General features: G+C 44.3%; 1 protein-coding gene across 4 annotated transcripts in view; it reads right to left on the bottom strand.

Moving 5' to 3' along the window:
• Positions 1-2,772: 2,772 nt before the first annotated feature.
• C3H10orf90 (chromosome 3 C10orf90 homolog) overlaps positions 2,773-23,284 on the bottom strand; it is a 180,188-nt gene continuing 159,676 nt past the window's right edge. For all 4 annotated transcript variants that reach the window (XM_053312844.1, XM_053312845.1, XM_053312846.1 and 1 more), the window contains exons 7-9: positions 7,425-7,488; positions 4,980-5,079; positions 2,773-3,663 (exon numbers count right to left, since the gene is read on the bottom strand). In XM_053312844.1, coding sequence (XP_053168819.1) covers positions 3,625-3,663; positions 4,980-5,079; positions 7,425-7,488 — 203 coding nt within the window. In that variant the 3' untranslated portion in view covers positions 2,773-3,624. The remainder of the gene's footprint in view (positions 3,664-4,979; positions 5,080-7,424; positions 7,489-23,284) is intronic.

Below are 23,284 nucleotides of genomic sequence, written 5' to 3'. Positions count from 1 at the left end.
CCACAGGCCTGGTGGTTCCGATGATCACTAGAAAGCAGGCTAGGCTGCCTTAGCCCACTTTCTAGTAATCATGGGAATAGCTTCTATGTATAGTATAGTATAGTATAGTATAGGCTATATGCTATATATTTATTCCTGACTTTATAACCTCAATACATAGGAAACATAGGAAGCTGCTCTATACCAATTCAGACCATTGGTTTATCTAGCTCAGTATTGTCTGCACTGATTGACAGTGAATTCTCCAAGGTTACAGGCAGGAGTCTCTCTCAGCTGGGTCTAGGCCAACTTTCTGTGGCCAACTCACTGCAGGGACAACTCAATGCGAATCTCAGACAAACACTTCATAGCAGCTCCTGGCTCTCTCTTCATTCTCCAACAAACCTGATAGTGCCCCACACTTCAAAAAAGTTCCCTGCTCTCTCTATAGGGATGGGAAGTGGGCAAAGGAGGCACAGAACAGCCCGCTCCTGCCAGCAACCAGCGGACACACAATTATTACTTTATTTGAATTTGAGTTTAATAGGATGTCTCCTCCTACCTATGGGGTACAATACATCAGAAGGCAGCTCACAAAAAAGGTAAACAAACCCATAAATTGTTATATGAAAATTTGGTCCAACATGCTAAAACACAAATTTAAATAAAGTAATAATTGCATTTCCGCTGGTTGCTGGCAGGAGCTGGCTGCTCTCCGCATCTGTTGCCCACTTTCCATCCCTATAGAGAGAGCAGAGAACTGTTTTGAAGTGCAAGGCACTTGAAGTGTGGGGAGGGCTGTTTGTTCGCGAAGAGAGAGCAGGGAGTTGCTTTGAAGTGTTTGCCAGAGATTCGCACTGAGGTGTCCCGCGGAGCGTCCGCCGCGTCGAGGTGTCCCGCGGAGTGTCCGCCGCGTCGAGGTGTCCCGCGGAGCGTCCGCCCATTCCCCTCTCAGCCTTATCTTGGAGATGCCAGGGGAGGAACTTGGAACCTTCTGCATGCAATCATGCAGATGCTCTTCCCAGATGAGCCCCATGCCCTAAGAGGAATATCTTCACAGTGCTCACATGTAGAGGCGCTTCGCACAAGCACTGTGAAGCACCAAAAGGAGGTCTGCGGGGAGAGCGGGTTTTCCTGACCCTCTCCACAGACAATCTCTTACCCTTTCCTGGTCAGGCAGATTGCCCACCCAGACCAGTGGCGGCTCTCCTGCAAGCCGTCCGGGGCTTGCCTGGCAGCTCCAGAGGTTAGGCACAGGGAAGCGCCACCGTGTGGCACCCTGCCCCCCAGAGTCCCAATAATGCACCACGCAAGTATGCAGTGCATTACTAGGAGCCCCCTCCCCTCCGAGTGTGTCTGCCATGGCTGCAAACAGTCACAGCAGACACACGATCACTTAGCCCAGTTTTGGGGCACCCCAAACCCAGGTTGAGTGGTGGGCTACCAAGAAGGCTCACTGCCGCGCTTCCACCAGGAGCCACATGGCTCCCAGCAGTTCTCATGCACAGCGAAAACTGGGCTGGGCTTCCCTAGCCCAGTTTTCGCTGCTTGTGAGAATAGCTTCATAGTCTTCCATTTAAATCCAAACTGGGGTGGACCAGGATGCTGGATTAGATAGGCCTTGGGCCTGATCCAGCAGAGCTGTTCTTATGACCCTGCTTAGTAAAGGGGACAATTCATGTTTGCTGCCACAAGTCCAGCTCTCCTCCCTTACTAACAGAGCAACCTACTCTGTGGGACAGCTTTAAATTGGTTCACTTCCAGAGGAAGGCAGAACATCAGAAACTGGTTCTCTGGGGACTGCACTGGCTTTCTATAACTTTATGGGCAAAAATCAAGACAATCACTGATAAGGTTCTAAGTCAGAGCCTGAAGGGAATTGTATGTTAGAGACCACCTCCTTCCATTTAACTCCCCAGTTGGGTTGATTGTGCTCACTTAACCATACCCTCTGGGCAATAAGTCCAAATGCCAAGGAAATATAGAGTAGCATTGCTCATAGTTATTTTATAAAACTCCTTCCTCATGTAAGTTAACAGGAACCTGGACCTCAGCCTATGGTGGGCATTTAATGGCCATAGCTGAGCAAGTGATGCTCATCATGGGAGCAGTATTTTAATTTTAATTTGTTGTTCTACCAGCTTGCTGTTACCAGTGCTGATCATCCAGGCAGAATATAAGAGCAAATTATAAAAGCAAATAAGACACATAAGGCAAAAAACTAGTTTCTTACAGACCCCATGGACATCCAATCAACTCAGCTACAAAGAAGTCATGGTGATGATTGTGCTCACATGTCATTAGGGACTTAATTAAAATAGGATTTAAATTTTATGTGAGGGGGCAGTTCAATTGATTTCAGTTCCAGTTTTCATAATCGCGTGATTACGGAAACTGGAATGGTGCACAGAGAAAGCAAATGGGCTGTGCATGTTTGTGTGTGGGTGGGGCTGATTCAGACAAATTGTCTGAACATTCTAACTCCTGTTAGAACAATCTAAACATCTAATCACTGCACAGGGAAGGGACAAGTATGAATATTGACTATCAGTGCACCTGCTAAAGGAGAGAAATGTTGGTATTTTCAGATAATTTCCATCATGTTATGAAAGTAATTGTGCAGTAAGAAACAGTTCTAAGTTGCAAAGAAGCAAGACATACAAATGTATAACAATATTTTCTCATCAGGATCTGTGGGAACATTGTTATACTGTCAAAGAGAAGAATTCCATTGTGCTGTGTAACAATGGCTTTGAAATTAACAATACAAAATGAAATTGACAGAATTTGGGACATTTTTCAATCTATACTTTATTTTTCCTCTGTACAAAACTGAGGTTGCTGTATTTCTCAATGTACAAAAACAATTTTAAATACTTTTTAAAGGAAACATTACAGATGTTTTGAATTATCTAATCTTTACACAAACATTTTTCTTGGTAGAAACCACTGAGTGGGTTTGTGTCATATTTTTAAAAAAATGTGCCACGTCTATAAATATATTACGCCATGAGAAGCCAGTCAAAATTACATGGTGTAGCAAAGAATATGTTTCAAAACCAGAATTATTATCTAGGTCCTACAGATAGTTTTTTTACAGGTAACCCTCTTATTTGGGTTCTGTAAATAGGGATGTGGTCCTTCAGAGGACGAATATATTGGTCCCTCTTGCTATGTTAAGCATCAATTTAAAACTGCTGCTCAAATGATTAGGCAGCAATGTTATTTTTGCTAACTTCTAGCTATTAAAAATTCAAGAGAGTTAGGCTTATACTAGAGAGCCATCAGTAAGAGGAATACATGAAAAATGTAAATATTTTGAAGGTGGGTAGGACCTACATTTTTCTGCAACTATGATTTTAAAAGTGCACATTGTAAAAATAAATACTATGTTGTCTCAACAATTGCATAAAACCAGTGTTAAAGCTGTATTTCCATGGATCATGGTCCACTGGAATATAATTCAGTGATTTGCCAGAATCACTTGGAGCTTTTATTTTAAAAAATGCAAGCATTCTTTCTTTGTTTAGAGAGTTAAAAAGAAGAAAGCCTCGACGTAATGAAGCTCATGCTACATTCGTATGACTTTTTAATTATCAAAGGCATTTAAGTTCCAAAAAGCATGATGTGCCCAGGAATCATTAGTCATTCTGTATTTCTTTGAAGAAGCTGGTCCAGTAACTGCTGCAAGGAGAACAGAAAATAAAAAGTCTTTTAATTTACATGTTGTGTTACTAGATGTTATGAGAGGGGGCAAGAAGAGCAGAGAGGAGGTGCTGCTTATTAGCAGCAGCTATGATATGCTGTAATTCTGATTTGTATGTGGGCCCTGATAATTCTGTGCCTAGGAGTCAGGGATACCATCACCACCATTACTATGGTAGTAGTTATTTACTGACAACTATGTTCTAGGTGTAAAGATTCGAAAAAATGGCCTTGTAATTCCAGTATCAATTAAATAGACAAGGTGAGTTCAGGAGAATGTAAGAAATGGATAGAGGAAGAGTGGGAATGGGGATACTGGAGAGTCGAGGCACTGGGAGTGCAGGTGGACCCTTCTTATTATCTTATTTCCACGATGCCTGGCAGGAAAGCAAAAAAGAAACCTCGGTGCATAATGTAGCTATCTTGAAAAGTGGAATCAGAGAAGTCTGACTGATCCTCTGCACCCTCAAGGCTCTGTTATATATTATTTCTCTGCATATCATACATGAAGAACCTGGGGGTGCAACTAAACTGTAAGGATAGATGTACACCCTCAAGCAAAAGGACACCACATTCTAGTTGTGCTACTACTTTTGCTAGACTGAAAACACAGAAAGTAACCTTAGAACTGAACCTTAAAATACCTCTTGAAGCTGAATGACTGGTATAAGAATATGAGATGCTGAAGGTAATGCAGACGGAAACCTCTAGTGCAATGAAAGGGGATCAGCCAGGGGCGGAGCCACCACTGGGTGAACGGGTTCAAAGAACCTGGGCTGGCACCCCCAGGGGCTGCACCTCACAACCCTAGACACAAACCCTGCATCTGATGTCAGCCGCAGGGGGTGTTATTTTGCTCCCAAACGGGGCCCTGTTTGGGAGCGAAATCAGCCTGCGCTGCATTGGCAGCACAACCAGAGTGACTCTCCCTGCCTTTTAAAGGCAGGGAGAGCCGCTCCTCGCCTTGCTGCCAACACAGCAGGGCCGATCTCCCTCCCATAAGGGGCTGTACGGCTCTAGCTGCGGTTCTTCCTGCTTTTAAAGGCAGGGAGAGTCACTCCGACCCACGCTGCCTAACGCAGTGCAGGCCAATCTCCCTCTCAAACGGGGGCACATGGCCCCGTTTGGGAGGAAGACCACACCCCCACATCTGATGTCAGATGTGGGGGTGGGGCCAGGGGCGGGGCGGAAGCCGAACACAGGCCACCACCAGCCTCTTTCCGCCACTAGGATCAGCCTCTCTGTTTACTGATTATTACATTTTGCATTTCACCCACTCACTAGAGACTTGTTACCTTTTTGAAGATCTCAACCCGCATCCTATTGCTCTGTATGATGACCCGTTTCTGTTTCTCTTCCTGTTTCTTTTTCACTTCAGGTAGGTTATTATAAATCCTGGAAGATATTACAAATATATTTACTGTTTCGTTCCAGAATGCAACTGGCTTACGTGCTGAGCAGTGCGGTGCTGACAGTGAGAAATCCTGTCCTCACTGCTGCGCAGCTTTAAAACACATGCCCACGCTGCTTGCAGAGGTGAGTTGTCCTGCTCCTTCAGAGAATTGTGCAATTGCATGGTGGAATGTTTCTTCCTTTATTTCCAATGGAAGCAGCATTTCACTGTGTGATTACACAATGCTCTGAGGGAGCAGAACAACTCGCCTCTGCAAGCAGTGTGGGCGTGTGTTTTAAAGGTGTGCAGAAGCAAGGATGGAAACTCTCACTATTGGCCTCACGCTGTGCAGTATGTAAGCCACTGGGCCAGCTCAGGTGAGCATGGTCCTTTACATGGGATAACGTCGGAGCCATGGTGAGAATGCACCCACCCTGACTTGTTGGATATGCCAACAAGATGAGGCATGTTAGAAACATCTGTTGTAGTAGAACATGTATTTTGTGTAAACAGGATTCTGTCGTGTGTGTGGTGGAGCGATTCCGATGAACATCCCTGACGTGTAATTAAGGGACATGCCAAGATTGTGCTGGCACATCCTTGAGTGACATAGGGTAGGGTGCATTCTTACTCAGACCTGACATTGGCCCATGTAGAGGGCTGTGCACGTCTGAATTGGCTCATTCTTAATTAACTCTTGAATGATGAAACTTCTAGGTACATAGGAACAAAGGAAGCTGCCATATACTGAGTCAGACCATTGGTCTGTCTGGCTCAGTATTGTCTACACAGACGGGCAATGGCTTCTCCAAGGTTTTGGGCAAGAATCTCTCTCAGCCCTCTCTTGGAGATGCCAGGAAGGGAACTTGAAACCTTCTGCTCTTCCCAGAGTAGCTCCATCCCCTAAGGGGAATATCTTACAGTGCTTACACATCAAGTCTCCCATTCAAATGCAACCAGGTCAGACCCTGCTTAGCTAATGGGACAAATCATGCTTGCCACCACAAAAGCAGCTCTCCTCTCAGGTGGCATACATTATGGTACATTTCAAAATATATTAGGGTTATACTACCACAGATGTTTCTAACATGCCTCATCTTGGGGGAGGGACAGGTAAAACCACCCAGTGACAATGATATTAATAGATCACAATGCTATGGGGGAGGGGGCATATAGCTCAAAGGGTATACCATGGCTGTAGAAGATCCCAGATTCAATATCTGGTGTCTCTAGATAGGGATGGGAGTGGGAGAGACTTCTGAAACCCTGGAGAGCCACTGCCAGGCAGTGTAGACAATACTGAGCTAGATGGACCAGTGCTCTGACTCAGTATAGGCAGTTTCTTATGTTCCTGACAATCCTGAACTAGATCCATCAATTGTCTTCTCAGCATAAGACAGCTTCACATGCATTTTATATGGAATAATAAGGCAACTCCATATGTTCACATGCAGATTAAATATAAAACAACTTGTAAAAATCTAAATTAAGGAAGGTGGAACTTTACTCTGCTGGTCACATCACACTTCCACCATGGAATGGTCAACATTGCTTAGGGACCTAAGAGCCTTCCTGCCTCCTCCAGTGAGTGGCTCTCTGGACTAATCTCCCACTCCCTGCAGAGCCCAGTTAGGCTCTACACACCAATCGGGTGTAGAGCCTCATAGAATACCAAGCTAGATGGACCAATGGTCTGACTCATTATAAGGCAGCTTTTTTTATACCTTGACACCTTTGCTTTTCCATGTAAGTGGAATTTACTCCTCAAATGTGTTGTGAATAACATGGGATTAGAATATAACATAGCTGTGGCAACTTTCCAGTTGCTTTTGTAGAAAACTCCAGATCAATATCTAGAGCTGGCTCAACCACAGAGGCAAACTGGCTAATCACTTGGGCTGCTGACATTCCCAAGGTGGCACCTGCCACAGCTATTTGAATGTCTTGCAGGGAAAGTCAGTGCCTGTTCCTTTAGAAGAGAGATGCATGAAAGCATCTTAGTGGGCCGCTTGCTGGCTGGCCTTTCAAAGGGACACAGATGCCTTCGCTGCCCAAAGAATGCAGTTGGAAAGCCAAGAAAGCAATGAAACTACAGACATTAACAATGAAAACATGAAACTACAAATAGTAGTCCAGGCAACCCAGTCATCTATTGTCCCATTGTTATGCTGCTCAGCATACTGTAAAGCATGGGGAGAGAGTTTTAATTTGCCTAGAGCAGCAAAAAACCTTGGAGCAGCCCTCTCAATATGGGGACTCATGCTTAGTCAGCATGGGGATAGAAGGGGAGATGAAAAAAGAACAGTATGGGGTTAGGATAAGCAGCCTTGTAAAAGATGCTTCCTACCTTTTTGATCGCATGTGCATCTCCTTCTCTGAAATGAACCTTTCTTTTGGCTTGAAGAGGTTATCTAGGAAGAGGGAAACAGAGTTAAAAGTTGTGCAAGTGATACTTAATAGGTTTCAATGGAACAAATAGTAGATTTGCTTCCTGTCTAGGAAATTGTGCTAACACACACTCAGACTACCAGAGCTAAAGTGCCTGCAAAGTTGAACAAATCTCTCTGGCTCTGTACTTTGCCCGTGCAACTCGTCCATTCCTCCCACTTTTCATGAAAGCCAGGAGGATGCTTCTGCTAATGTCTGGTGTTCCAGCAGTTCCTCTTCCTCGCTCCTTCTCTCTTTCCTAACTCCCCTACTCTAGAAACAGAAGTTTAGTTTGTATAGACTCAACCACATATTTGAAATACAATGCTTACAATATAAAACCAGTTTCAATTCTACAGTAAAACTGTACATTATAAGAAAGGGGAACAGCTAGATATGATGGGCCAGCCATGTTTGTTTATTCATGTATCTGCCCCATTCACATCTAAAATGGATGGAGTGGGATAGGAGTATGCAGGTAAGGGAAACTGGACACTCCCCTACCTTAGCTCCCTGCACCCATCACAAGCACTTTCCCTGGGTCACTTCTGATATATTATTTATTTATTATTATTTATTTACACAGTCAGACAGGTGTTATTGACTGGTTTGTTTTATCCAGACATCGAGTCCTTCCCAAGGACCTGGGATGGCTGGATTTTATTGTCTGTGAATGGCTGGATTTTATTGCTGTTGTTATAGATATCGTCGCAGAATATAGGCTGTTCCCAGTAAAGCTGCTTTTTGTAATTGGCTGATGGTGATTTCTGTGGCCCCTATGGTGTTGAGGTGCTCTTCAAGGTCTTTTGGAATTGCACCTAGGGTGCCAATTACCACTGGGATTATTTTGGTCTTTTTCTGCCACAGCCTTTCAATTTCAATTTGTAGATCTTTGTATTTTGTGATTTTTTCTATTTCTTTTTCTTCTATTCTGCTATCCCCTGGTATTGCTTTGTCGATTATTTTGACTTGTTTTTCTTTCTTCTCGACTACAGTTATATCTGGTGTATTGTGTGGCAGATGTTTGTCTGTTTGTAGTCGGAAGTCCCATAATATTTTTGCATCTTCATTTTCTACAACCTTTTCAATTTTATGGTCCCACCAATTTTTGGCTACAGGTAGCTTGTATTTTTTGCAGATGTTCCAGTGTCTCATCCCTGCTACCTTGTCATGCCTTTGTTTGTAGTCAGTCTGTGCAATCTTTTTACATTAATATAATAATAATAATAATTCTATTCCTCTCTTCCTCCAAGGAGCCCATAGTGGTGAACATGGTTATATTTATCCCCACAACAACCCTGTGAGGTAGGGTTAGGCTGAGAGATATGTCACTGGCCCAGAGTCATCCAGTGAGTTTCATGGCTGAATGGGGATTTGAACTCAGGTTTCCCCAGTCCTAGTCCAACACACTAACCACTTAACTACACCACACATAGGAGCTAGGTTTAGAAAAAAGTGCCGGGAGCACAGAGAGGTCATGTAGGGCATGGTTTGGATCCCCTTCCTTTGCGAATTCCCTTTGCTGTAAACAGTAGGCTGCACCCCCTGTTTTAGATATGAATGGGGCAGACACATGAAGAATCCCCCATCATGTCACATTTGACCCCAAACAGAATTACCAATGATCGAGTTTGTAGAGCTATACAGTGTCTCATCTGGGCAAAAGGTTTAGTGCTAGTACCAGCAGTGTACATTGTCAGTCACTGATCAATCTTGTGATGAGCGCGCGCATGCCTGTCTCATCCACATCCAGCACACTGCGCCCAAGCCTCCATAGTCAAATATGGAGTGCTAATGTCAAAATCAGGTGTGATCATGTGGTTAAAATACAGCTTTAAAGTAGTATTAAACGAAGAAGTCAGTGTGAGAACATTACTGGCCCAATCCCAGCAGGCCAGCAATGCCTAGCCCAGCTTTTAAGCCCAGCTGTTACCAAGGTTATGGGAGCAAGCACTCCCTTACATAGGAACATAGGAAGCTGCCATATACGGAGTCAGACCATTGATCCACCTAGCTCAGTATTGTCTATACAGACGGGCAGTGGCTTCTGCAAGGTTGTAGGCAGGAATCTCTCTCAGCCCTATCTTGGAAAAACCAGAGAGGGAACTTGAAACCTCCTGCTCTTCCCAGAGCAGCTCCATCCCCTGAGGGGAATATCTTACAGTGCTCACATGTGGTCTCCAATTCAAATGGAACCTGGGCAGACCCTGCTTAGCTAGGAGGACAAGTCATGCTTGCTACCACAAGACCAGCTCTCCTCTCTTACCCCCAGCTACCTGCTCATGTGCGAGTACTGGTTGCTTCCAGCCTGGCCGCACACAGAGGCAGGCGCCTAGAGCAGCCATCTCTAGGGGAATCGCCCAATGCTCCATTGTGGGCTTAACAGAGGCTGCAACAATGAGTCTTGGCCTCAGATCAATCTGCTCAGCTCTGCACTGCATGAAGCAGGGCTGATCATGTGGGAACCATTCTGCACTCCCACCCAGCAACCAAGGATCGTCTGGGGGAGGAAGGCAAGGTTTGGGAAGCCTTCTGCCCACTTGGTAGATCCTGTGAATAGCTCCACTGCATACCTTTATCTTCTTGTTCTGTATTGGTTTTGTTGCAACCTTTAATTCTTTGCCCTTTTGAAGTGGTATTTAATCCACAGTGAGCCACTTTGAGCTTGTGGGAGGGCAGCCTATAAATGTTTTGAATAAATTACACACAGGAGATTCTGAATATAGAGTTTGTCCAGCTTGCCACACCCTTGTTGTTTTGGGCCTTCTGGTAAGCCCAGAGCTCTGTAGGAGATAAGAAAAGAGGTGTGCGTACTCTGTATCTTTCAGATGTCCTTTACAAATGACCTTGCTTTGTACTTGAGGAACCAGCACTAGACCTGGGGAGCTTTAAAGGGGCAGCACTACTAGAAATGTCACAACCAATGTAAAATCACAGCCAATGCTAAACCCCTTTCTCCAGCTGTTGTATCTCTCATTCTTCACTTTACATTAACTCTGAGCAAGAGAGAGGCTAAAGGGATTTTCATCTCTATCCCACCCATATCAGGAATTTGGACTATAGTGCTAGAGGATAATGGTATTGTGCATTTATATCAGAAACAGTAATACGTTTAAAAAGAGGTGAGGAAGAAGTGACTGTGTCAAGCCCAACAGTTGTGCATTGTATTAGGGTGGAGGCCATGAGGAAAGATTGGCTTTTTCACCAGAAATGATGCTATTGTATCAAAGACCCAACAGACATGCTGAGCTGTCAGCCAAATAACAGGGTGCCACCGCCCCCCATTCGGTATTCCATGAATCAACATGGCTGTTGATTCAAAACAATGTTCTACATCACTGAAAAACTAAGCGTGCAGTGGTGTCTTTGAAGACCTTTCATGGCTCTGCAGTCATGTGAGAATGCTCATGTCCATCTCCAAAAATTAACTCCAGGGATTAAGAGATAGCAACAGGGAGGGGTTATTTTTTTAAATAACAGTTGTAAGAAGGAAATCTGCAGTATTGCCATTTATGAAAAGAATATGCAAGACCAGAACACAATATATATTCCTAACAGCCCAAGCCTGACCATGTTTACTCAGAAGTAACTCCCACTTATTTCAGTGGCGAACAAGATGCACATTTCAAGGGACTTGGGCGGGGGGTTGCATGATGAGAGCCCTCCACATAATTCCCTCTTTCCCCCTGCGCACACACACACTTGTGCTAGAGCCTTTAGACTTTCAAGTGCTGCTTCTGCTCCAGAAGGGCTCTGCGAGATTGGAAAAATGTCACTGAGGATCAGTGAAGCAAAGGGAAAGGGGGAGTTGTGTGCTGTACATTGCACCCTCACAATCCTTCAAAGCACAATGCTTTGTTAATCAGGATGTCAGCTAGTAAGTTTTTCTCTTAAGTCAATATGCATAGTGTTGCAGCCATTTAGCGTAGGCTTGTTCATATACAGTACTTACTTCAGAGTGTGTCCCACTAATGGGGCTTGCCTTACCCCCAAATAAGTATGCAGAGCATTGTAGCTATGCAGTCCAATATTGTTCTTGGAACAACACTTGGGAACTCAGTGGAACTTACTTTTGAATAGATATGCATAAGATCAGGCTGGAAATACCATATTCCTAAGCAAATGTACAACAAATTATGTTCTCTTGAATTCAGTGGGACTTACTTCTAAGTAAATATGTGTCAGATTGGGCGGTTTGACTGCAATCTTAGGATCAACTGACACATTATGAAAAGTATGTTAGTTCTTCAGTGGTGGTGGTTGGAGTTTTTAAAGTGTAACTAGCAGCCATGGGAGGAGCTTCTCTAGATTGGGACCATCAAGTGGTGGGGAATGGGGACTTGAACTCCTTGCCTCACCTTGGCCCCAGTTCGGTTCCCACTGACATCAATAGGAACTTCCCACTGAGGGATAAAACAGACCATGGTAGGAGCAAACGTTAGCCCCGCCCCCAGTCTCTCATCCATGGTTCAAATCAGCCCCCCCCCATTGCAAACTTAAGTGCAACTGAATCAGCAGAATTTACTCCCACGTATTTATGTTTAGCTTGTGTTCTGGTCCTATTTCTAAATCTATTTTTATTTAGAAGTAATTGTTCTGTCCTTTTGTTTAAAACAAAAAAACTCAATTGTACTTTCTGTGAAGTAAGTCCTAATAAAATCAGTGGGATGCCTCCAAGTAAATGTGTTCAGGATCAGACTGTTAAAAATGCCACATAGCTGCCTTCTTCTAGGTTTTTTGGGGAAAAAGAAGTGTGTGTGTGTGTGTGTGTGTGTGTGTGTGTGTGTGTGTAAGACAGCAAGAAACCGCAACATTGCTTAGTTTGATACAGATGTCAACTCAGCATCCACCTCCCTGAATAAAGATCTTCTCTCTGCAGGTTCTGTTCTGAACTTTTAAAGACACCACATGTGTTTCATGGATATTTATGGGGGTTGCCCCAGGCAACCAATGAATACAGGCATTTAAAAGAGCCACACCTTGTATCTCAATCACATTCCATTTAGCATTTTTTCCTGAGACAAGGAAAGGCTGCTTTTTGTTTAAGAAAAGTCACAATTTACAATATTTCCCATCTCACATGGATACATTTTAAGCCAGCCAAAAGAGGAAAAACAATGCTGAAAATCCAATGTTTTTCAAATGCGCATTCAAGCCATTATTCAGGAAGAGAATGGTGCATGCACAATGCATTCCGCAGGCATTTTGCACACTGCAGGAGTGACTGTGGCTTCCAATGCAAGTTACGCTAGAGCGCACGTGCACAAATGCTGAAACCATGCACATCATGTCAGCCACTGGGTGCAAATCAAACAATAGCTGAAATACTATGCAGTGTTCCATCTGTCTTGTAATGGAACACACACACAGTTGTGTAAAAGCACTCTTGTGCAACATGCAAACACAGTTGTGTGATGGATGGCCATTATTTTCAATGGCTGCTGATTGTCCAACTGTTAGTGCAATTCTTGTGTGTTGCAACTGTGCACACATGCCGTTACAAGGCAGATGGAACATTGCACAGTATGTCAGCTAGTGTTTTTTTTAATGTGTAATCCTTGGGATATGCTTTTATGCTTTTAGATAGCTAGCATAATAGTCTGTGTGTACATACGATTGCCAACTGACACCTGCCCCTGCCCCCCCCAAAAACCCCACTTGGGCTGCTTCTTTGTTTTTAATAGCAAATTGATTTACAGAAATCAGCAGGTGAAGATTTTCACGGCATGGAGATATACATTAACTTCTACTAACTTCTGCAGATGAGGGTGCAGTTAAAGGCATAGAGCCATTAAAAACCTGGCAACCCCATGTGTAACCAAACAGCAAAAACTAAATGTTGTGTCTAATTGCTTCAGAAAAGTGTCCCAACTGAGTTTTAATACTCAGAGCAAACGTTATAGAGCTGCACTCTATTTGCACAATGCTTTCCCCCCCAATATAGTGGCACTACAATCAGTAGATTGAAGGTGCTGGAGTTCTGTGGTGCAGGGATTCCCAAGTTAGGATCCCCAGATGTACTTGGATTACGACCCCTATCATCCTCAGCTTCAGTCTTCAGCCATTATGGCAGGGCATGTTGGGAGCTGTAGTCCAACATCTGGGGACCCATGTTTGAGAACTCTTGTTGGACTGCATTAATTGCCAAGCAGTAATACAAAGCAGTGCCTTACAGGCGAATTTCAATTTGCATTAGATGGCACTTTAAATGGAGGCGGTGGGGGAATATACCCAATACTGTTGAGGGGCCGGGGCGGTGAAAACATCCAATTTTTATTCCTGTTTTGGAAAATATAGCTGTTTTGAGGCAGGACATTTACTGGTCTGAGGCTTCTGTCAATTGATTAAAAATGCAATCCCCATTTGGAAAGCATCTCAGCAAAACGTCAAGATGCTGTTCATGAGAGAATGGCTCATGTACCATGCATTCCACAGGCATTTTGTGCACCGCAGCAGCTGCTGCGTCTTCCAAATGCAAGTTGTGCTAGAGCGCATGTGTGCAAATGTTGAAACCATGCAAGGGAGTTATGCCATCACATGGCCATTGGAAATAATGGCTGCACGATTGCTCAACCCCTCGCAAAATGCCCATGGATGTGAGCCAATATAATTAAGAACCTATCTATACAAATAAGGTGACACAAAGAGTGACTGTAAAAGGGAAAGTATATCCAAGAGAAAAAGAAAGCTAGTAGACACTAGACAGAAATTACTGCATATACACACTACATTATTTTAATTAATATCAGGCAGCTAAAGGCTGAACGGGTTCAGATGGTTTGTTGGCCCTATTGTACAGTAGTTCAAGGAAAAAAACATGGAGATTTATAAGTGAGTGATCAGAATAGTAATCAAGAACGGCAAAAACACTCCTATTTTATTAAAATTGGCATAAGACCTGAGGAGAGCAATGAGGTTCAACAGAGTGTAAATGTAATTCCTTAAGAAATGACTTTTATAATAAGAACATTACAAGTAGGCTCCTTTGAACACAAAGTGAAAAGTAATCTGAGGGGACCAGAGGATCGTTTGAAAGCTGCCAGCTTGAGAAACATTCAGGTGGAGGCATTTAAAACATGTAAATAGGAAGAGGTTAAACCATGTTTTATTCAGAACTTTTAATCCTGCTGAGATTCTGGTTTTTATCACATGTCCTGTATGGCAGTAATTTATTTGTCACAATTTCTGAGTGAGACAAGGCAGCTCCATCCAGAACTTAGGGCAGCAAGGTAAATAACTAATCTTCATAATGTATTTCTTTTTTAAGCAAATGCTAATGCTAGCCCTAAAGAATGGACAAGAATGGGGAGCAAAATACATATGCTAGCTGAAAAGCCTCTTAAAGTCACAGGGAAGTCTGGCTGGGAAAGAGAAAAATAGGAGGAGGTTGGATTCCTGTCTACAAATAAAATTGCTGGAGCAAAGAAGTGGAGCTCACTAACACTCTTGGCTTCATTTCTAAAAGAAGAGCTGCTAGGACTGAAGAATGTTTGGGAGCAGCAATCTTTGACAATCTGGGAGCAGCAATCTTTGACAATCAATATACATTAACTTCTACTGACTTCTGCAGATCAGGGTGCAGTTAAAGGCATAGAGCCATTAAAAACCTGGCAACCCCACGCGTAACCAAACAGCAAAAACCGAACGTTGTGTCTAATTGCTTCAGAAAAGTGTCCCAACTGGGTTTTAATCTCCCTAATCTCCTTGTGTTACATATTTGAGGAATGGCTGTGCTTGTTGAATAGTTCAGGAAAGGTAATTGGCACACACTCAATGACACACTCTCTTTTTCACTGCTACTTGGCATGTCTCAGGGCTTGAAAATGAAGTTAGTGGTGGTTTACCAATTTAAGTTGCCCAGGTTAAGTTCTGCTTACATCATGCATGCGACACTGTTCATGGCCCCTCCTGTCTCTATTAACCCTGCTCAGTGGTGGCCCATGCTAATGAGTTGGAGGGATGGAAAATAAACTGCAGCTGCTTCGGTACTCAGAGCTGGAAGAGACGGATGTGGCCCTTTAATCCCTCCAGATGCAGAGCACTTCGTTCACTGGCTGGGTGCTTTCTCCCTCTCTTGAGTGAGAGAGAGAAAGAGCACTCAGCCACTGAACAAATTGGGAAGGACATGCATCCTGCAAGTCGAGTGTGGCCATGTCTGCTACACATTTGTGTCAGCCTGTGTCAGATGCAGCAGACATGTTGCATCCGACACATGAATGTTGGCAGGATGCCTCCGAGTACCAGTGGCAGGGGAGTCATAGCAGGAGAGAGGGCATGCCTCAACTCCTGCCTGTGGCTTCCAGAGGCATCTGGTGGACCACTGTGCGAAACAGGATGCTGGACTAGATGGGCCTTCGGCCTGATCCAGCAAGGCTGTTCTTGTGTTCTTATGGATATCAACACAAGGGGCTTGGGGGCAGATGTGTGGTGGTAACAATGGGGTGGCCAGCAGCCTGTCCCTGGGCCGCTGGCAAGCCTGCTATGCTATTGGTCTAGAGCACCAAGAAAATCAGAGGCAGAGCGACTGAGAAGTCTCAGCTTGCCTGCCCTAACATCAAGGGCCCCCTAAATTCTGGAGCTGGACCACCTCCTCAAGCATAAGAGACTAGCAGGGAGGGGCACAAAATCATCTGTAGTATTTCTTCTGAGAAGGAGTATTTGTGGTAGCCCTAAACAATTATCAGATCCATGAAGGGTGTCTCAGAAAGCCTTCTGAAGCTTCCTAAAGGTAATTGCTTCAACACACCAATGGAGACTGTCAATTCAGTTGCTTCTAAGTACTCATGAAAGTATGGCTTTCAGAAGCTCACTGTAAGATAAATCCATAACAAGTCAAGAGAAACTAACAGATATCAAATACAGGGTTGGATGGCAGCTTTATGATTCCCTAAATTGTACTTTTTCATAAAGGAAACAGTCTCCCTGAAGGCAAAAGAAATGGAGGTATATTAACACATAAAATAGCACAGACATATGCTCTTGCAAATTAAAAAAAAAATCCATGAGTGCTTGTGTACACTAAGATCACAAGGCTGTTCATTATGAGGATTTAAAGTACTATAAACAGCTGGTAGCCCTGTCACTGAAGTAATTACATCATGTTTTTTTGGAGATTTAAATCCAGTTATTTGAACATTGTTTCTATTCAGTTCATCACAGTAGGATCTCTAATTTGTTCAACGTAGTCAACAGTGAAGTAGTCTATCTTGGAGTAATTAGCCTCCTTGAAATCAAACATAAAAATTACACAATACAAAGGCTAGTATTGTGTTTCAGGTTGAAACCTAAAGAGTTTCAGGTTGTTTGCCACTGGAGTGCGCTTATGGTGATAAAATCTTCTGCTGGCTAAACATGCTAATTTTTCTAAAATTAGTTTTGGCATCTTGTAAAATCCTCTGCATGGATTTCAAGTGCATCTAGCAAGGAACATTTTTGGGGGGGGAAGATGAAAAGGTAAACAGGAACTGCACAGCTGTTGGTATTTATATGGAAATAGGCTGGCTGTCAATTACCGTTCCCCATACAAAAGACCATTAAATTACTAGAACATGGGCAAAATGGATTGTGTGATCCAATGATCCTATATTCTCAGTAGACACTTTCTCCTATTTATGTTAAACAGAGAGGGAACCATTTCCCAAGGCCTTTGTTTTTGTTTCACAGTAACAGTCAAATAAAAATTGTGGGTTATCCGGCATAATCATGAAGACCCCTGTTTGTTAATGACCCCGAAGCAGCTGCAGTTTATTTTCCATCCCTCCAACTCATTAGCATGGGCCACCACTGAGCAGGGTTAATAGAGACAGGAGGGGCCATGAACAGTGTTGCATGCATGATGTAAGCAGAGAAAACAGTTCTCCCCGGCCATTGCAGTGTCCAGGGAACTGCTGCATATGCAGATGCATACAGAAAGATATCTCCAACATCTGTTTGCATACATCAGATGTCATACAAAGGCAAGGAGACACTGGGTAAAGATGAAGGACTATATATAATAATGGGAATGTGTTATAATATAACAGACATAAATCACATGACAGAAAACTACCCACTAATAGTAAAAGAGGTTGGTGTAGCTGATTCTTCACTGTTTGAATGGAAGGATGACCCTTAGCCACCTGTAGGTAAAGAAGGGGGTGGTGATGGACTGCTGAGTCCATCACCACCCCCTTCCTGTGGGAGGTGGGAAGGAATTGGTCCATCATCCTTAAGCTATGTTGTCAATTGATCTTTTGGCCCTAGTAGCTGCTAATGTGCTTAAGTTCCCTTAGAACCAATGTAGCCTTCTAATTTCTGTATGTCTATATTCATTCTCTCTTAATGGACTCCTAGTTATCCAGAAAAAGCAATCCAAAAATAGATATTACACTGGCAAAAATGGAGATTAAATAGAAAAGTGCAAGTAGATAAGCAGACTCAGTAGGCAACAAAGGTGTTATTACACTGGTAGGTCTAAATGGAGAGTGTTCACAATGGAGGGAGGTGAGAAGTCGGGTCCCCCAGGGATCTGTACTGGGACCAGCGCTTTTTAATTTATTCATAAATGTTTTAGAAGTTGCGTAAGCAGAGAGGTGGCCAAATCTGCAGATGATACCAAACTCTTTCGGGTAGTGAAATCCAAAAGAGATTGTGAGGAGCTCCAAAAGGATCTCTCCAAATTGGGGAAGTGGGCGACAAAATGGCAAATGCGGTTCAGTGTTGGCAAGTGTAAAGTGATGCACATTGGGATGAAAACCCTCAACCTCAAGTATACACTGACAGGATATGAGCTGTCGGTGACTGACCAGGAGAGGGATCTTGGGGTCATGGTGGACAGCTCGTTGAAAGTGTTGACTCAGTGTGTGGCAGCTGTTAAAAGGGCCAATTCCATGCTAGGGATCATTAAGAAGGTGATTGAAAATAAAACTGCTAATATTATAATGCCCTTATACAAAACTATGGTGCAGCCACACCTGGAGTACTGCATACAATTCTAGTCATCACATCTAAAAAAGGACATCGTAGAACTGGAAAATGTGCAGAAGAGGTCAACCAAGATGATCAGTGGCCTAGAGCACCTTCCTTATGAGGCAAGGCTACAACACCTAGGACTATTTAGTTTAGAAAAAAGACAACTGTGGGGAGACATGATAGAGGTTGATAGAATCATACATGGTGTGGAGAAAGTGGATAGAGGGAAATTTCTCTATCTCTCACATAACACTAGAACCAGGGGTCATTCCATGAAATTGATTGCCAAGAAATGTATGTCCAACAAATGGAAGTACTTTTTCACACAACGCATAATCAATTTGTGGAATTCTGGGCCACAAGAGATGGCGCTGGCTACTAGTTTATATGGCTTTAAGAGGCGTTTGGATAACTTCATGGAGGAGAGGTCTATCAACAGGTACTAGTCTTACAGGCCACCTCCAGTCTCAGAGGCAGGATCCCTCTGAATACCAGTTGCAGGGGAGTAACAGCAGGATAGAGGGCATCCCCTCAGCTCCTGCCTGTAGGCTTCGAGAGGCATCTGGTGGGCCACTATGTGAAACAGGATGCTGGACTAGATAGGCCTTGGGCCTGACTCAGCAGGGCTGTTCTTATGTTACAGGCTTTGAATTATATTCTCTGTGCTCTGGCCCCTCAGTTAAATACAATGGCTGAAAGGATGAGGAAAATTACTCATAGTAGTCCCACTGGAATTAAAAATGCCAAACTTGGCCATTTAATTTCAATGGGACCTCTGTGAGTAATTTTCCTCATCCTATCAGCCATTGTCCTGTCCCAGGACTGAAAGGTTCAGAATAGATTCCACGGGCCATATACAGAAGCACATACCCCTTCAACAGAGCTATACAGAGCTTCCCTCCACACACTGAGTGAGCATGTGCAGGGGGAGTAGAATGCCCTTGACCTCTGTGCAGTTGCTGGCTCTTCCTCTGGGCTCTACATATTTAGTGGAAAATTTGAAAGAGGCTTCAATATGCATAAGCTGTATGAAACAAGGAGGTCAGAGGTTGGGCCAGTGGGCACAATCCCCATTGCCCATCCATGAATTTATTATATAAATTTTGGGCTAAAGTTACTCATGCTTTCCCACCAAGTAGTATAACTACTACTACTATGGATATTTATATACCACTCTTCAACCAAAGTTCTCAAAACGATTTACATAGAAAAATAAATAGTACATAAATAAGATGGTCCTCTGTCATTAAAGGGCTCACATTCAGAAAGAGAGAGAGAGAGAGAGAGAGAGAGAGAGAGAGAGAGAGAGAGAGAGAGAGAGAGAGAGAGAAAAGGCAGATACTACCCACAGCCAGTGGAGGGATGTTGTGATGGGGTTGGATAGGGCCAGTTGCTCTCCCCCTGCTAAACAGATGAGACTCGCCACTTTAAAAAAGGTGCCTCTTTGCTCAGTTAGCAGCATCTCTTGGCTAACAACCGCCATTACAGCAGTTGCCAGTAACATCACAGCATCTCTTGGCTAACAACTGTAGTCAGTTTGGCAAGGATCCGTTGTGAACAGCAGAAACTAGTGAAAATGGTGGAAAACATATTCCGCAATAGTTCTTGTTTAGTGGGAAGATTCAGAACCCCAATGTCAGAATTCCCTTCCCCCACCATAGAGAGGTACACAATCGCAAGGCAATTGCCCCAGATAGTAGGGTGGGGGTTCTTTAAAGCTTGATCCAGCATTGGCACAGGGGAGGCTGGGTGGGTGGGGAGAATGGCACAAGCATCTGGAGGGGCGGATGGGGACTGACTCAGGAGAGGCTGGGAATGAGCATGTCTGGGGAATGTAGTTCCTCCCAGAGCTCCTCCCATGAAGAAGTTTAGGGAGGAACTACACTCCCCAGGCACCCCTGCACTTTCCCCCAGCCTCCTCAGGCTGCCAGAACCTGGGGGGTATACTCGTGGGTCAAATGGGCAGTAACCCAAAATTTGGCTTTTAAAAAGCCAATCTGGCAACTTCCCAGCACAAGTACTGGGTTAGGTTTTAAAGAACCACCACCCACACTTTACTACTTGTGGCCATTGTTTCACGACCAGCTGCCTCTCCATGATGTGGGGGGGAGGGAATTCTGACATCTGGCTTCCGAATCTTCATACTGCACAAACAGAAGTATCAAAAGAAAGACTCTGCACTAGAGCTTCAGGGCTCCATTAAAAAAAAAAAAAAAGCAAATATGCCATTCGTGTAATAAGGCGGTTTCCATCACATCACTCTGTCCTCCAGGGTTCTCTATTTTGTGAATACTGATTTTATAGCTATTGTTTTGAAAGAACATACAGCTCCTCAAGGACTAAGAAACCTGCAGACAAATCATACTTGGCACTGTCCTTGTAGTTTTCCCTAAGTTGCAGTGAAAATCCACACAAGGAAGGGTTGGATAGGAGGAAAGAGCAAACTACTTCAACTCAGGACATATTGTCTTTTTGTCTTAAATGATTCTTGTTGCCCAAGACTGGCCCTGCTCTCACTCTCATGCCTTCTCAGCTTCATGACATCAATTTTTTCTAACATCTAAAATGTCACAATTCAGTACTAACAAAGTCTAGAATTTCTGGAGCAGGATATATGCTGCTTGCAGGAACTCTGGAGGGTGGGTAGGTTTCAAGGTTAGAGTCTTCTTTGTAGCTCAGCAGGCAAAGTAGAAGTGAGATCATGAAACTATCACCTCCCATATCCCAGTAGAGCAGCCTGAGCTAATATAAAAGAACAATGTAACTACCCAAGGGAGGCTTAGTGCATTAAAAAGGCAAAGGACTTTTTAAAAAGACAAGCCATTCAAAATCCCAAGTGTATTCACAGAATGATTTTGTCTATAAAAGCCACATTGGGAAAGGTATAAATGAAAGAGAGAGCAATGAAAGAAGCTAAATTCATTCAGCTGGATCCAAAGTCTCTTTGTATACATGGGGCTCCCTCTGCACAAGCTCCTTTGCTTTACTTCAGATGAGGTAGAACAACACTCCCCCACCACACCTCTGCTCACATGGAGATAGCACAACTACGAATGCCAAGGGAAAGTTCTGTATTTGATAGTTCTGCATGTGCATCAGGAACAATTAGTACTACCACATTGTTCAAGTAAAGGAAAAAATGAGAAGAAATATGTAATTAATGCTAACCACTCCCACCGCACACACATAGAAATAGAAACTGATATAGAGCAATTCACTCAGAGGTTATTTAAGGGGCAATTACTCACTATTTTATCAGCAGGCATCAACAAGAAGCAATAAAACTGACTGAACCGGAAAGCAGCAAACTTCTTTTTTAAGTTGTCAGGGATCTCTGCTGCATGAAACTGGTGAGTAAACCTTATACAAGGCTCTTGGCCATGGGGAGAAGGAGCTGTGTGGAACTTCCATTTTGATTCCACTTGCACATAACTGAGGAAAAGCAATACTCTGATAGCACTAAAGGGTTCAAGTGCAGAAGACCCCTTAAGTAAACCCCCTGAAATAGATGGAATACAAAATGAAACTCCCCTGGGCTAAATATTATGAAAGGCTGTGACTGGCGAGGCCGGCTGTCCTTACCTCCAAGGATGGAATGGTGAGAGGGCCCAAGGCGACAGGGAAGGGTGGCAATTGGGGAGAAATAGAGGAAACACTGTCAACGGGCAGGGACTCAGCTCCAGTGGAGGAGGAGCTGAGCCCTGATAAGACTGAAGGGGAGACGTGCAAGGATAACATCAGCAACATGCCTCCCCAAGGAAGGGGGTCTGAGCAGGAGAAAGGAGAAGGGGGAGAGGCATTGGCATCAGCTGTAAGGGGTAATCAATTACAGGTAATAAAGAGGGGCGTTGACCCCATAATTGGGGGCGGGTGATGCATAGGCTGTGAGAAGGCATATAAGGAGCTGCCCAGGGATGAGAGGCTTGCTGATGGAGAGTGTCAGGGGCCCCCTGGAGAGGGGCAGATGCAAGGAACAAGCAGCCTGGGAAAGAGGAGGCACAGGGTGATGCTCAACCCCCTGCCTGTTCCTGCTCTGAGGCCGGAACCAATAAGACTAGAAAGGCTGGGTAAAGGAGACAGGGATGTGTAGCCAGAAAGGCAGTATATCATAGTGGTGTGCACGGACTGGTCCGGAGGCCATTTTGGAGGCCTCCGAACCGGTCCGGATCCGAACCGGTCCGGCAGGGGGGGGTGGCTACATTTAAGGGTGGGGGGGGGTAGAACTTACCCCTCCCGCCGCTCTTCCCCCTCCGGCGCTGCTTTTAATATCCAAGTTTTCGGGGCGGCAGAGTGCTTCCCTGCCACCCCGGCCCCCGTCGTTGCCCGGAAGTAGCTTACAATGCAACACACATGCGCGCGTCCCGGTGCGCGCCCCCGTCTGCGCGCACGCCGCATACGTCACACGCAGTGTGCGTGTGACATATGCGGTGTGCACGTGGACGGCGGCGCCAGGCGTGCGCGCGCCGGGACGCGCGCATGCGTGTTGCATTGTAAGCTACTTCCGGGCAACGACAGGGGCCGGGACGACAGGGAAGCACTCTGCCGCCCCGAAAACCTGGATATTAAAAGCAGCGCCGGAGGGGGAAGAGCGGCGGGAGGGGTAAGTTCTACCCCCCCGCCCTTAAAGGTAGCCACCCCCCCCCTTGCCGGTCCGGACCGATGCACACCACTAGTATATAAATCTAACAATAAATACATATAACAAAAATACATTTTGAAACTGTGTCACATACATTTGTAGTTCCTTATTGTTACTGGTCAGGGTGCCACAGAGGTATAAGGACTTATTATTATTATTTCTTGTTTGCAGTCAGACAGGTGTTATTGACT

Source organism: Hemicordylus capensis, chromosome 3 (assembly GCF_027244095.1).
Source record: "Hemicordylus capensis ecotype Gifberg chromosome 3, rHemCap1.1.pri, whole genome shotgun sequence".
NCBI lineage: Eukaryota > Metazoa > Chordata > Lepidosauria > Squamata > Cordylidae > Hemicordylus > Hemicordylus capensis.
This window is presented reverse-complemented; position numbering and strand designations above follow the sequence as displayed.